This window comes from Lontra canadensis, unplaced genomic scaffold (assembly GCF_010015895.1).
Source record: "Lontra canadensis isolate GAN:19392208 unplaced genomic scaffold, GSC_riverotter_1.0 scaffold99, whole genome shotgun sequence".
Lineage (NCBI taxonomy): Eukaryota > Metazoa > Chordata > Mammalia > Carnivora > Mustelidae > Lontra > Lontra canadensis.
In genome coordinates, this window is record NW_022631093.1 from 6,185,659 (window position 1) to 6,201,983 (window position 16,325).

The following is a 16,325-nucleotide window of genomic DNA, read 5'->3' on the forward strand; positions in this document are numbered from 1 at the left end:
GTTAGTTTAAGTGGGAAAATTCAGTCTGACCCCTTTTGTAAAAGAAGATGATGTGTTCTGTGAGGGGCCACAGAGGCTTTGCCCCCCAACCCTCTCCCCACACTGGGATACCTGGATACTCCTCTCTCTGGATACCATAAAGGGTCCCCAGAATGTGTGGGCAATGGAACATCTTCAGTGAGTCACGGGGTTGAGGGGGCTGGAGCTTGTCTGTTTCCTAGTATTTAGGGATGAACGTGCTAATGTAATGCTTCACACCTGTGTGCCTCCCAGCACGCCCTGAGTCCCTGTGGAAATCACATCTAGTGATTACCTCTTCAAAACCCGCACACCCACCTCAACCTCCGCTTTCTAAATCCACTTAAATCTGATGCATGAAACATGCCTCTCTGTCCATTTCTTAACAGGCAAGAACAGCAATCAACACAGCAACCATAGACCGTCATCCCGGGGAGGACCACAGAGCAGCCTAGCGCACGCGGGATCTCTGACAGACACAGAGGGAGGAGTCGAGAGGGCGGCGTGAACGTCTGTGCCTGGCCCAGCTCCACACACTCTTGGTTTCCTAGCTTTCCAGCAACTTTGTATCTGGGCACATGCACATTTTGGGAATTCAACGATAAAACCTTTCCAATCTCCTATAGAGAGAATATGGCTCAAAAAAGAGAGAGAGAGAGAGAAAGAGAGAGAGACAACAATCCAATGCATTTGGGTCAGTGGGAAACACAAACTACCCTCTTTGGAAAGATCTCGAGCAGTGCAACTTGGGAGGGAGAAATGAGCATGTGGCCATGGGTGGCGGGGGCCGGAAAGGGCTCAGGTAGAGCAGAGGCTCCTGTCCTTAAAAGTCACACTCAGAAAAAACTGTCCAGCCAGCAAGATGCCATCAGACTCTGCTGGGAGCACTCACTCAGTAATTGCCCTCGTTTGCCCTCCGTCTAACCTGTGGGGCACTGGCAATAAAGTTAAAAAAAAAAAAAAGTGTGGGGGGAACAAGGCAGGGGCAAATTTGGGTCTGGAAAAATGTACTCACAGTCATGATTTTAATGTGCTCCTAAAACTCACCTAGTGAATCCACCTCACAAAGTAATTTCTGCCTCTCACTCCGTCCCCTTTGTTCCAAGCGACTAAAAATTCTACGCAATTACTCACGTCTCCATTATGAATTGCTTTTTACTCTGTGCTGCTCTTGTCAAGCTCGTGTAATCAATACTCTCAATTTCAGAGAGAAAAACAAAGGAACAGAGAAGGTAACTGGCTTGCTTGAGTTATGAAATCTTGCTCACTGAAGTCCCCAGGAGCAGCTAGGTCCTTCCAGGCAGAGGCATACAATACTTCCATTGGGGGAAAAAAAAAAAAAAAAAGAAGGAAAAGGAAAAAAAGGCTGCAGTTGAAAGTAAATAAGTATCTCTTATGTTTAAGTGACATGTGGTTTCAATGACAACCTTTGGATAAACCAGCGAGGGGAAAAATGAACCCAGAATGACCACTGTGGGCATAGAAAAGGCGGAAATGGGTGTCTGCCATGCCCCCACTGATGGCTCTGTTGGTGACACAAGTTAGGACAGAAGGGCACCAGCTCAAGCACAGGACCCCTCGGGCCAGGAGTAGGTCGGCAGGTTGGCTGGGTGACAGGTGGGCTTCAGCTCTGACGGAAAAGGCAAACTAGACAGCGAGAGCTCATACCTGTGACTCATGCAGCAGAGGGGCCCTGTGGTATTCCTCCATTCTGGTTCAAATCCATCCCTTGCGGGCCCTTGGCCAGGAAAGGAGTTACTGACAGGACGTCAGTAATCCCACCCATACAACGGGGATCATAACGCAGACCTCTCCGACTGCTGTGAGAAGTCAGCAAGCTCTGTTCCACCGAGTGTGCCTAACATGGCAGGTGGTCAAGAAATGGCATCTCTTGAATCAACCACTCTCCTTTTGTTTGCCTCAGTGACCCCAAGTCAAGAGATCCCAGTGACGGTTTTCCTGTTTAATAAGGTGGCTGATTTAGAAGTGGGCTCAAACCCAAAACTCAGCTCCATAATTTCCACCACCAGCCTATAAACAGCAACAAGCTCTCATCAGCACTCTACCTGGGCCCAGAGCAGGGAAAGGGAAGATCCCATGAGGTTAAAACAGAACACAAGGCAACGCTTGGGCCCCTGGGAGAAGAAACGTGAGCTTTATCAAGATGGAAACATAAACAAGGAATGCAAGCATGATCACACTTCGGTCACAGGCAAGGCCTGGAGTTGGAGAAAGTATGAGATTGCCATGCAGACACCGAGGAATCACCCACTTTGCACGTGGCCGTGCATCTTCCAAACCAAGCCAGATATGTGTGTGTATAATCAACCCATTCAAAGCCCCTGTAGCAGGAGGCAGCGCTTTGTTGTAAAACAAAACTGAGATGAAATAACCATCATCCTTTCAAATATCCTCAGAGAGTTTGGTATTTGAGGCACATTCTGTCATGTACTTCTCTCTGACCTCAAACACTTTGATTCTTTTTTTTCCAAGTTCACATAAAAGACAGAAAGCTCTCAGATTGGTCTACAGCACCACGAGCCTGGACTCAATCTGAATTCTTTGCCGGTGCAGAGAATTCGTTGTTATTCCAGATAATTAGGAAGCAGAGATAAAGGGCCATTACGTTAGAGAGGCCTAGCCCCACTGGGAAGACTGGCCGTCGGCTCCTTATTTAAAAACAGATTAGTTCCCACTGCTCCCAGAAGGCTTCCAAGGGTACGCTCAGATGTTCTAAGTCCCATCCTGACACCCTTTCCTCCCGCTCACAATGCACTGGCTGAATTCGAGAATGTTGCTTCTCTGCAAGGCTTACAACAAATGCTTCAATTTTCCATTCTCCAAATGAAAATCAATGGCAACAGAGAGGTAAAATCAATGTTCATCGCTCTGTAGGGAGAATCCCACCCTTAGCCCCCGCCCACCCAGAGCAATAAATCAGAACCAGCCATCTTGATGGGCAGAGAATCCCTATGAGCAGAGCCCTCTGTGGGTTGTATGGCTTTCTGTCCCCACCCCTGTTTCCTGAGAGGGCATTTTCTTTAAGAAAGCCCAAAATCTAAGTCAGGGAGAATGACACATTGTTGCCTTAAAAACTCTTCTTCCCCCAAAGAGTTCTTTTGCCAATGGCATTTTTGGCATCAAAACCCAGAGTGTGACTATTTCCCAACAGATCCATTCTGCATTATCTAGTTTTAAAGACTGCTCAGACACCCCACTGACCTGTTCTCCCAGACAACCAACGCTCTGTGTTCTGCTACCACAGATTAGCCTGCGTTCTCTAGGATTTCAGGTAAACAGAACTCATGGCATATATACTCTTTTCTGGACGATGCCCTTTCACTCAGCAGAGTTATTAGCAAACTTATCCATGCTACTGAATGCATCAATAGCCTATCTCTTTTTATTGCTGAGTGGTAATCCACTGTATGGATGTACCACAATTTGTTTAACCCTTCACCTGCTGATGGACATTTGAGGTTGCTTCTAGCTATTGGCTATTACGAGTAAAACTGCTACAAATATTCATGAGTGAGTGAGTGTAGGGACAGATGTTTTCATTGCATAATCCAGATACAAACCTCTTCTCAGACCTGTGTTTCATAAATATCTTCCCTTAGTATGGCTTATCCTTTTGTTACTATGTGTTCTGAAGATCAGTTTTGATGAAATCCAATTTGTTTTTATTTTTTATTATCTCTTCCTTTTATAGTTCATGATGTTTCTGTGCCCTAATTAAGAAATCTCTGTCAAACCCAAGGTTACTACTCCTGCTTTCTATCAGAAGTTTTATATTCTTAACTCATATTTAGGTCTATGATCCATTTCAAGTTAATCTTCTGTATACTACATTATGACAGTCTATAAAATTTGTATCTACAAAGAGTTATAGTATCACAAAGACACTGATTTATAAAAATTAACTGACGAGAACCCAATACAAATCTTTATTTATAAGATAGGCATCACTCGATGATCAAGTTTTACCAGAAACAAACCAATGGATAAAACCCATTGACTAGAAAAAAGAATGGGAGGAATGTTTAATTACTGTTTTTTGCTTGTGCAACCATTGCCTATTTCCCATTTCTTTTTACTTTTCTGTATCTTTAGTGTTTGTCGTAATAAGCATCAAAGATTGCTATATCAAAAATCAATTCAGATATTTTTAAAAATTCATCTCAGAGAAGGCTTTCCAGCTCTGGGCAGCCTTCACAGGGCTCTGAAATGCATAAATGGCCCCTTTGTAGAACCTAAAAGGTGAACACACTACCAAGAATTCACCTTCTCCCTAGACTGCTCAGTGTGGCTCAACAGCAGAAGAGACGAAACAAAGATTTTCCAAGGAGAATTCTCCAAAGAGAACATGGGAGTAGTTGAAGCCTCTGGATGAGACCAGATGCAAACCAGAATCCAAACACCACTCTAAAGAGGTGAACTCCAGCCGAAGGAGGCTGGTTGCCCCACTTGGCCACCCACCAAAATGGCGGCCTGTCCTCCCAGACACTTGGTGCTCACAGACGTGAATGTCAAATAGCTTCTCCATTCACTCCCTCTCCACGGGCAAGGAAAGCTAATGAAATTTTCTTGCTGACGTGCTCACTGTCCTCTGTCTCAATACACTTGACAAGACTGCTGAAGTCTGGAGCCTCACTCGTAATCAGCCCACGGCTGGCCCAGCCGCCTCTCCATGTGTGTGCACTGCTGCCAATCTGGCACCCGGGGTTTGCCTCTTGAGCTGCTGCAGAGGCCAGACTGGCTGATGGGATTGTCTACAGATGTTTCACGGAGGGAAAGATTACTTCCCTGATGGATGAATAAATAGTTGTCAACACTGTCTCCCTGGTCAGAGAGGACCCCTGAAGTAGAATGTGGCAGGACAGATGTTTCATCTGGGAAGGTGTCCAAGACCCTAGGAAGAGGTGTGTGCTCGGCTGATATGGCGGGCCGACCAATTCAGCCTCCGAGAGGGAGCGGGGGAGGGTGGGCCCACAGCCGGAGCCAACACCACTGCCAACCTTCCCCGGCTCAGACCACCTCCCAAATCCTGCTAAGGGAGTAGGCATGCTGTCTCAATCACAGCCTCCCCTTGGGGCTGTTTTTCCAATGAACAAAAGGTCCCTATCATGAGAAATGCAGTCATCTTCTTAGTCCTTACCTGCTGTGAATCACAAAGAGGGCAGCAGAAACGACACTGTAATCCTCAGGCTGAACCTCACAGCTTCCTCCAAAAGGAAGGAGAAGCAGGCACAGTCAGTCTGGGAAGGTGGGAGGGCACCTGGAGGAGGCTACCTTCTTCTCAGGAGCATGCTACTGTGGGCTTTCCTGGCTGACCTTCCAGAATGAACGAGACAGTAGCAATAACGATGATCATCATTGTTTTAGCAACTGGAAGACGAGCCGTCACAAAGTGAGTCTACACTGTGTTCCTGACGCACGTGCATCCCACTGAACTCTCACACAAGGACGTGCGTGCACAAAATACCCCGTGCAGGGACTAGCGACACTTACTACCTGGAAACTCTCTCTTGAAGAGTCCCTAGAGGATGTATCCCAAGGAAAAGGAAAGAGGGATGGGTGAGTGCTTTCATTAAATCTACTTTGCAGATGAAAATGCACAAATTCAGAAAGGTACAGTGACTTGCCAAGGTCACAGAGGAAGGAAGCAGTCAGCCTAGGAACAGAGCCCAGATTGGGCTCGTTCTCAAATCCTTGCTCTTAGTCACTATAACTGTGTGGCCATCAGGAGAGGTGGGAGATGAGGGTTACACTTGGAACCCAAGCAAACAAGTGGTGGTGCTTACCACGCGGGCACACACCACTCACCCCCTAGCCATGCCCAGTTTCTGCCTCCCCCTTGCACAGACTGGACCGTAATGCTGACGATTACATGGCACTCCCAGAGGGGCTACATTCCAGGAGGAAACAGGCAAGAGACTATTCATGTTATACATCCACACACACACATACACAACCCGACGGCTGAAATCTGGAGCACTATCCCAAAAAGGGCATTTGGGTATTTGTGGCAAAAGAGTCTTCATCTCACCACCGGCAGAGAAGGAAGAAATCACGTGCAGCTGGAGAATCTAGTCTAGTTTTCTCAGAGTTCATATGCTTTATGAACATTTTCTAGTAATAACAACAACCAACTTTTTGTACATCCCACTCCACAATTAACTTGATTTTCCTTGAGAGTAACGTAGCACGTAGCTTCAGTGGGTAACGCGAGTCCAGCACATGGTAGGTACTTGATACCTTTCGGTTAAATGACAGAAAATGAACAAACAGACAAGGACAGGAAAAACGGAGAGGCCAACGTATGGCAGTCATGGGAAACATGAGCTTTGGGGTTGGACGGTCCTGGGTTTGAATCACGGCTGCCACTTTCTGGGTACCTAAGCCAATTGCTACTGCCTCTCTCTGTCTCACTTCTCTCGTCTTCAGAGTGGAGACAACAACAAATACCAACTTGACAAAATGGATAGAAGAACTCAAAGTTCTTCTGAGCACCACGCCTGACACAGGGTAGGGGTTTGGGGATGAGATTTGCCTTTACTTCTAGGGAGAATGCTCCAGTCTGCAGGGAAGAGCAGAACCCATTATACCTCGCATCTCAGTCTTACAGAGACAAAGGATGACTGTTTTTAGGTGATCATGGAGGTGGGGTGAGGAGCTGCGGGGACGAGCTCTACAGAGACAGAAAGGATGAGGGCTCAGTTCCCGGTGGTCTCTGTGCTGGACTGTGATGGGGCTTCCTGGGCAGTTCAGAGAAAGCCACTTAGAGAACTGAAGGAAGGAAATTAGAACCTGTCCCAAGAGGAGCAGCCAAAGGGACCAGCACTGCTTAGACTTCAAGAAGTACAGGAAGGGACAGGACAGCCTACATGGTCCCATTGGCAAAGTGGAATTAACGAGCAAAAGTGATAGGAGGTGCATTTCGGTGGGAATCAAGTCCCAGGAAGGCTGTGTTTCCCCGCCTGAGGTCATGGCAGAGCACACAGTCATATCCAAAACCGGTGGGATGACTCCGAGGCCCATCGCTATACTTCTCCACTGTATAGCAGTACAGGAAGAAGGGAGATGAGGCACTGAAATCACCTTTCCCCCACCTCTACCCACCCAACCCCACTGGTAAAGGAAGCCTTGCACACATGCGCGTGTGTGTGCATGCGCGCGTGCATGTGCTGGTTCTTGCTTCGAATATTTCTGTAGGACTGAATGCACAAGTAGGCCAAATTCAAAGGTTCTCTCTGTCATCTACAAAAGCCTAAGCCCACTAGATGGACAAAGCTGGGAGAAGGCAAGAGGCAAAGGCTTTAAGGATCCTAAAGGAGAGTGAGGTCTACCTCCCCCGGGCTGGGGAAGAAGGGAGACCGGGTACTGCAGACTGAGAAAATAGTAAGACATGTTCTCAGGAGGAATGGTGGTGCAGTGCGCCTGAGGAGGAAAGACCCAAACCCCAGCCTGACAAAGATGCCCACATCTATACGGGCATGAAAGCCGACAGCCCGCAGACCTCGAGAAACCTGAAAGGGTTACCACAGGAAGCAGGTCCGTGGTCACCAAAAGATAAAAGGCTCAGACCCTGTTTCCTTGGCTATAAGCTTCCTGGATCTCTGGGGTCATTCTGGAAGGAGGAATGGTTCTCACAATGACCAAGAAGGGATTTTCTGTTCATCTGCTCAGATATGGGCTCAGAGACATATAAAGTTGATTTAAAGCAAATACAGATATTGAAATTCTTTGCAAATCTGTGTTTGAGAATTGAGATTCATACCCAGCAGGACTGCAGGCACCATACACCATATTAAAGGACGACAAGGGATACCCGTGTGGCTCAGATGGCTAAGTGTCTGCCTTTGGCTCAGGTCATAATCCTGGGGTCTTGGGATCAAGCCCCGCCTTGGGCTCCCTGCTCCGTGGGAAATCTGCTTCTCCCTCTCCCTCTCCCCAACTTGTGCTCTCTCTCTCTAATAAACAAAATCTTTTTAAAAAGAAATAGCGACAGAAACATGTTCTCTCCTCCCCCCACCACCACTGTCCCCCAGTCAGACACTGGGTACCCCCAGATCTGTCAGCTGGAGTGGGCCTCCCAGCCCCCTGCCTTACCTGGGGAACAGGTGCTTGCGGCTGACACACAGGGCCGTCTGGTAGTCCTGGGTCACGCATACTTTGTGAGGGCTGCATTTCACCTTCAGGCAGGGGTCTTTGGACGGGTCCAGGGCTAAGGCAGAAAGAACAAGAAGAGGAGGGGGTTAGGACCTCCAGGGAAGTTTAATTTTTCTTTTTACTCAAATAAACAAGTGGGAAATAAACAGACCATGTGTTTGCACTCCATGCTATTTTCTTCGGCTGATGGGGATCGGAATGAATCCCCAAACCAGGGGGAATTCTCTATCTGTGAACATGCGCTTCTTCAACATCAGGGTAGTGATTCCTTTGTGCTTTGGGGAGTTTCAGCATCTCCATCTCAGGCAGGAATTACTTTAAAAATCCTAGAAGCTTACATGCTCCAAGGACCAAGAGCTACTTTTCCTTCTCTCGTTATTTGTCTGCAATTGCTTTTTATGACTTCACCCACGCCTACCTTTACTTATTCCCTGCAACTACAAAAGTCCTTGAGGACAGAGTTTTTTGGCCCCGGTTCCATCAACATGGACTGTGTGCATCCATGAGCTTATTTTAAATTTGGGGAGAACTTCGGGATGTGCAAGACCGTTCTGTGCCACACAAAGTTCTGGTATAATAAGGAGGGGGACAAACTGACACATAAATATTTATCGTGCAAGGCGGGAGGAGATAAGGGCCCTGCCAGGCATATAAAATGATAACAGAGCTCGAGAGAAAAATAGAGATCAATTTCTGGGACACAGATTAATGAAGCATTAGTATGTGAACTGGATATTGACGGAAGAGCAGAGTGGGGCGGCAGTCAAGGCATGAAGACCAGCACACGCCAGCACAGGGAGGCACATCTGGGCCACCGGCAAGACACTGCCCCCCCTCCCCTGAAGAGTAAGTGTGGCCTGCATGTGGGGATGACAGGGGGAAGGGAGGGGATGTCGCTTCAACCCAGGCAGTGGAGAGAAGGAAAGAGGGTCTCCCACAGCAGCAGTTCCTCGACCGCAAAGTCTCCCAGAACCGGCTGAGCAGCCGGCCCCAGACTCATCTGTGCTCAGCAAGCTGAGGAACCCACGTTCCTCAGATGCTCAGAGCAGAGAAGAGGCCGTAGGGAATTCTCCGCAAAATAAAAGCAATCATACCATCTCCCAGCTCCAGGCCAAAAGCCTATTTAGGCAGTAAATCTTTCATAACTTCTCTCCGCAGCCAGAGGAGGGGACATTGCCCCATGTCCTCCCCACACAGATAGGCGGTTACACCAATGGGCATCCCAAGCAGGGACAGAACACCTGCCCAGAGAAGTGCCATCGTCCCCTCCACAGGCTGGGTCCCTTGGTGACCATGAAACCCTTGCGCTTAGAGAAGTCCTGTTTCCTCTCAGCCTGCACAGACTCCCAGTCTCAAGACCACCTCCCTCCAAAGGCCACGGCTGCGGGGTATGTCTCAGGGGATGGGAACCCACAAGACTCAGAGGCCTTTGTGCTGCGTGAACAGCTTGGGGAAGCTCGCTCCACTGCAGCAGCCTCGGCTGCCGTCCACACCGGCAGGGTACATTGGTTTGGCCAGTCAAGTCAGCAACAAGACCCGGGTCCTGGTCCCCAGGGAGTCATCGGCACAGCCTACTCCCCAAGGGACTGTCTGCCTGCCTGAAGCTTAGCAGAGGGAAATGAGCTGCAGGACGATAAAAGAGGCTAATTCAAGCCCCAGGGACAGGGTGTTCGCTTTGAACTCTTCAGCTAAGGGCTGCATCTGGCAGGCAAACGACAGGGCGGGAGCGGGTGGGGGGAGCCTGTGTCTGCTCGCAGAGTCCCCCGAGGCTGGGCCTTCTGGAAACTCACAGCAAAGTCTTCCCAGTCCTAGGTGGAATGCTCCTCGTCCTCAGGATGTCCACCTGAGAAGCCAGGAGGCTGGCATGACCTCAGGCCACTGGCCTCCTCCTTGGGCAATGTCTCGCACCCCCAACCCTAGAGTGGCCGCCCCACCAACTCTGACCTGCTTTCCAAGACTCACTCAAAATTAAGCCCACCTGCAGAATGACTACGGGACAAGCACTGATGACCACCATGCCAATCCTTTGCGGGGCCCTCCTCACCACAGGAGAAAGTCAGACATTAGGGAGCTCCAGGAACTCAGGGACGGGACCACAGGCAGCCCCCGCTGAGGTACCAGCTTCAGCATTTCCCTGACAGGGGCTCAGTGCTGCAGAACCCCGGGGATTTTCACTGGAGTGTGAGGCCAAGGTGGAAACCGACAGGGCGATGCATAGCAAAATCTGGAGTGCTGTAGGACCCACTTCAGGGCCAGACCCGGGGTTCTCTTTCTCTCTGCAGGCAACTCCACAAACATCCACGTCCACACTGCGGCCCAGATGACCTCCACGGATGGTGCCATCTCAGAGCGACTGGGTGAGCTGCACGGAGTACGGAAGAGCAGGCTCCAGGCCCCGTATTTCCGAGTCTGAATGCCAGCTCTGCGGCTTCCCCGTGCCTCAGTTTCCCCTTCTACACAGGGTGGATAATGCCGTCTGCTGTTGTTTGGGTTGTCAGGAGGAGTCCACGAGTTCATATTTGCGAGTGTGTAAAACGGACCTTGTCTAGGTTACACCACTTGTAGGTGTCTGCTCCTTTTTTGAGCATTGTGTCCGCAGAATGAGTAAGACGACTTCGTACTAACAAGGATAGCTTGACACTTACCCACAGCTTCAGACATGTGGGCCACGAACCAAGCCCTCTAACTGGATTACCATGTGTAGTTCTCGAAACCACCCAAAGAGGCGGCTGCTGGTAATGTGCCCATTTTATAAAGGAAGGTCTTAAAGAGGAGTCACCGATGAGCGGTGTGAGGGAATGTCACACCCGACCAGCTGACTTCAGAACACAAACATCTCACCTTCAGAGGCCAGCAGGGTGAGAATCACCTAGGATCTCCCGTGAGGACTTAACCGTGGGGCCACACCTCACACCAAGTAGAGAGCCCGAGTGCACCAGCTTCTTGGGAGGCCCTCAGGGCAGAAAGAGGCTCAAGGGTCTAACTCAAGGACAGCTAGGGAATCTGGTGTGCCCAGGCTGGAACCAGGGCTTCCCGGGGAAGGTGAGGTATCCAGCCCTGGGCAACTGCACTCTCTGTCTGCTGCCTCTGAAGGCGGCAACCGTCTAGCTAACAGCACAGACCACTGATTTGGCCAGTTTTCTTTCTGCAGCCTTGGCACATGGCGAACAACTATAAATCACCACTCCTCTAATTCACGAAGCCGACACTTCTTCAAAACAAGCAACCCAAAATCCAACCATAAAGACTACTCAATGAAAACCAGTCCCTTAACTCCATACACATACTTAACAATTTGCATACAGAAATAAAGTCTGCTAAAAATTAATTACCAGGGTCTGAATACTTCAAACATGTATGCGAATTATTTTGAGTAAATGAACTTTGCAGAACAACAAAACAGTAATAAATCAAGCTGTCGGTGTTCATTTTAATCACCACGGTGCATTTTGTGTCTGAAAAACAGCAACGCTGAGATTAAGAGGAGATGAGGATGATGAAGGGAGTGTGTCATCTGCCTTTAAACGCGGCCTCACAGCTGTGCTTTTCTGAGGAACCCCAGCGTCCGCGGTGACACCGGAGAGCAGCCGACAGCCGCAGTGGACAGGGCTATGTGGCTCCACTTTGTAAAGGGAATGATAACAGATCAGAATAGTAAGTGGCATTTGAGAGGCCCTTTAATAAGGGGCAGGGAAATTGCTCAGGGAAAGAGGCAGGGAGAGAGAGCTGAGTGTTAGTGATAACCGGGAACAGGCCTAGAAACTTCCTTGTCAAGGGGCTAATGATTTCAGGAGCCTGTGTTCCAAGTTTCTCCCTCTCCCACCACAGGCTTGACAACAGGACGTAGCACTGCCCACAGGATGGCAGAGTCCTGGATCGCCTGCCCCAGTCCCACTCCCCTCAGGACTTCTGAGGCCCACGGGACTTCTGTGGCCCACACGAGGCCAGTGTCCCTGACCCAGAGCGCTCCCCTACGAGTGCTGCGTGTCCTCTCTCCTGCCCATTCCCCAACACCAATCAAAGGTCAGCTGGCACAGAACACATGCCCGATTAATTTGTTTCATAATTTTTACAGAAATTGTTTTCTAAGAAGAAAAGAGGAACAAATTAATTTCAAGAGAGATGTAGTAAGCTGGAAAACACTGAATTTGAAAGCAAGTTCATTATAGGCTTCGTGTCTTTTTTTTTTTTTAATTCATTTTCATTTTTAAGCTTAGGGCTTGGTCTCAATTAAGGTTGTGATATTTTAATTATCTTAATTGTTTCTAAACTTGTTTTCCAGTTCGAGTTACTTTTTAATTAGCTACATTGATTTTGAAAATCCAGAACCAAGCCTTTTTGCTGTCTGAGGGCATATCCCATAAGCTCACAGACAGAGGCCCAGAACCCCTGTGAAAGTGGAGCGGGAGACCCCCTCAGAGCTGTGGAAAGGAGGGCATGTTCCATTTTGTTCATTGGCCACAGAATCCCTGAGAGGTACCTGGGGCACTGACACACACGTGGATCTATTCCATTAACACCCGCAGAGTCTCTGCTCTGTGCGGGCTGGAGGCTGGCACCTCCAGAGGGAGCAGGACCACATTCCTGCCGCCAGGGCTTCGCAGCTCTCAGGGAGGCCAGCAACAGGAGGCAAAGGTCAGTGTGGTAGGGGAGAGGTGCAGGACCTCACCTGGACCTTCGGCGAGTGAGACTTCCTTGACAGACAGCCATCTATGGAAAATGGGTTCAAGCCCGGCGATAGGATGAAAAAAGAACATTCTAGGTAGGAGGCGCCTTTCTTCGCCAGAGAGATCAAGGTGAGTCTGGGGAACGGAAGTGTTTCGTTGGGCTCCTGACAGGCTGGAGCAGGGCTGGTAGATGACACAACAGGAGAGAGCAGCAGCATCACCATGAAGGGCCTTGAGAGCACAAGGAGGACTCCCGAGGACCGCGGCCCTACAAGTGCTGCAGGGAGAAGAACATGGCAGAACCCAGCCTCCCACACTGACGTGAGTGGAGAGGGGGTACACCCGTTTCAGCCCAAGTAGCACTTTGTCAAGAAGAGACAAGCTGCATACTTTGGGCCTCCAAAGAAGAAGGGGTCTCAGGGTGGAGGTCTCTGTGGCCACCTCTCAGAGCCCTCTTTCCTCCTGTGAGGAACCTCCGGGGACTCGAAGCCACACAAGATCCTGGGAGGCAACAAGCCTACCCGCTGAGTCAAACGAGCCAAGACATCATCTCAAACAGCCATATGAACTTGTGGTCCATGTCGGTAACTCCTGGAAACTTCCACAGACAAGAGGCCACTCAATTTACAAAAAGTTGACAAATTAATGAATGTTTGTTGTCTCCTCGTTGCTTTTAAGGCTGCTCTCTGCCTGAATCATGCTCAACCGCGGTTCATCTGAAGAGCAGACGCTCCCAGTGATTCATTAGGAGTGACTTAATGGATGGATGACAAAGAAATGACTCCAAACTGCGAAAACCTCGTCAAGCTAAGATGCCAAACATTTATTACAGCTTGTCTGTCCCCATGGTAACCTGTGCCTGCGTCTCGCTTCCCCTCTCCTCTACAGAGGGGCTTGTTCACTGGCTGACGGCAGAGCCTCACAGAATACAAAAGAGAAAATTCTGCCCACGGAACTGTGCTGGAACCAGACAAGAATGGCCGTTGGGAAGACCTCTGTCACCGGTTTCAGTTTTCCCTGCAAGGCACCGGCCATGTTCATCAGAGGCTGAACCAAGGGGCCCACGGGCTATGCGGCTAAGTCAGTCAGGCAGCTGAGTGGTAGAGACGGGTGACCCTGCGTGCCCAAGATGGTGGAATGGCAGTGGATGGGGACAGGGATGGATTAGGACAAAGGGGCAGAAGATAAAAAGCTGCATCTGACCAAAAGCACCCCTCCAGAGAAGAGAGATTTTCTTTCCCCTCCAAACCAAGAAGCCAAGAACACTCTTCTTTGTGTTAAAACTAAAAGCATCCTCTCTCTTACACTGTGTGTGTGTGTGCGTGTGTGTGTGTGTGTGTGTGGTGGGTGGTAGGGGCTAGGGTGATATAAGCTGGTAACAGCCTTTTTTGGAGGGATTGGCAATTAATCTGCCATGTCCCTAAATGCTAACAATTGTTAAATACAGGTGGATGGGCAGTATATTACTCCCTCAACTTTTTGGTACATATGAAAATTCTAGAATTTAAAGGAAAGGAGAGAGAAAAAGAAATATCCTATGAGCCAGCAAGTCAGCATGTTAGGCAAACATGTACATCTTAACGGTCTACGGTAAGGGAAACTCATCAACAACCTGAATGTCCATCTCCTTTACCCGGCTCGGGTACCTTAACAAAATACCACAGCCTGGGTGACTTGGACAACAGACTTTGATTTCTCACAGTTCTGGAGGCAGGAGAATCTGAGATCAAGCTGCCATCAGGGTCAGGCTCTTGTGAGAGCTCTCTTCCTGTCTTCCGGATAGATGGGCACCTTTTCATTCTGTCTTTATGGCCTTTTCTCAGGGCACACAGAGAGCAAGTCAAAGACACCTATGATAGAGGACCTGGGCCCTACCCTGATGATCTTATTTAACCTTCTTTAGGTCTTTAGAGGATCCTCCCCTCCAAATACAGCCGTCAGAGGGTTAAGGCTTCAACATACAAAACATTCAGTCCATATCACCATCTACAGCTACCTCAATTACAAGACATGCCTTCATGAAATCTTGCCCAGATATTATAAAAGAAGAAGTAGATCAGTACATACTAATACAGGTAGATGTTTACAACAAATTAAGTGAAAAAGCATGTTAAAATATTTGAAATGGAGGAGTAATTTCCCAACGTTGTGTGGCTAATAAATAGCAAAGCCAGTACTCAAAAACCAGTTCTGTCTGCTTCTAAGGGAGATCTCTTTCCCTCTGCTCTCCTGCCTAAGAAGTCCCTCTGCGCATGAAGTCCTAGCCTCCACCCACTCACAGAGCAGAACTCTCCATTTCTCCCTGGCCTCTCCCTCCTGGGGCTATCCCTATAATAATCTGTGAATGAATTTAGACTCCCTATGCCCTGGGGCCAACACCACTGCTGTAGCCTGCCAATGATGGGTTTATAAACACCACCTGCAAAAAAAGCAGTCTCCTGCTTCTCGGAGAATTGTGCTGGCAGCAAGGCAACAATGAAGTCAGGACCATCGCTGGGAGCAAGAACAAGTGTCCAGCCCTATGAGAATTTGCAATTGCCTCCCAGGTGTAAAAGTTAAGGATGCCCCCATGACTGGCTAAAAAGGGCTTTCTCCACCTTTCAGGTCATGTGCAAAACGAGACATTATAAGCAACCACTGATAAGTGCGACAGGGCTGTTTTACAAGTTCTGATCACTAGAAAAGAATGCATTAAGAGAAGTCTACTAGAGCAGCAGTGGAAATAGGCTCCAGAGAATCACAAGCCACAGAATTCTAGGAGCCTGGCCAGCCAATCCCCCCTTCTCAAAGCTATCATCCTATACCTTCCTCTGCTACCCAGCTGCTCTGGGATGGTAAAGACAAGGACCCTCACTCTGTTCCTGCCAAAAAACTGATCTCCCTATGAAATGGGATGGGGAAAAGGAGGATAAAGGGGAGCAGATGGGAGAACTAAGTGGAAAGAAAGGGAAAGAGAGAGCATTTTATGACATAATGCAGCATCCATTTAGGGGACTGACAATGGTAACAGCGACATCTACCAACTTATGTAACCAATGAAGACGTGGAGGCAGAGATTAGTTCATATCTCTTTACCAACGAGGAAACTGACACCAAATGGTAAGTAACCTGTCTCTGGTCACACAGCTGGTTACATCTGGGCTTGAAACTACAGGAGTCTCACGCCAAGGCTGATGCCCAGAGCCACTAGGCCACTCATGTGTCAGGGATAAAGGTGACAACTACAGTACCAAGCAGCAGTATGTTGAATCCCTCTGTCCCCCTCGCCCAAAAATCATTCGTCCCTGGGATCTCTCACTAAGAATTTCTTACTATGAAGAAAACATTGTACTATCAGAAGGCAAAGAAAGACTGTTGGACATTTGAGTAAGCTGACAGCACTTTGACAATGAATATGAGAGTCAAAGTTTCTTTTCAAGGTGATGCTCATGCCCAGAGAACTTAACATTCTTTCTGGCTTAAAAAACA

The 16,325-nt window shown here is 48.7% G+C and overlaps 1 protein-coding gene across 2 annotated transcripts in view; it reads right to left on the bottom strand.

Annotated features, from left to right (window-relative positions):
- The window catches only part of SPOCK1 (SPARC (osteonectin), cwcv and kazal like domains proteoglycan 1), a 500,079-nt gene that overhangs the window by 140,661 nt on the left and 343,093 nt on the right, over nt 1-16,325 (bottom strand). For both annotated transcript variants that reach the window (XM_032837572.1, XM_032837571.1), the window contains one exon: nt 8,131-8,245. In XM_032837572.1, coding sequence (XP_032693463.1) covers nt 8,131-8,245 — 115 coding nt within the window. The remainder of the gene's footprint in view (nt 1-8,130; nt 8,246-16,325) is intronic.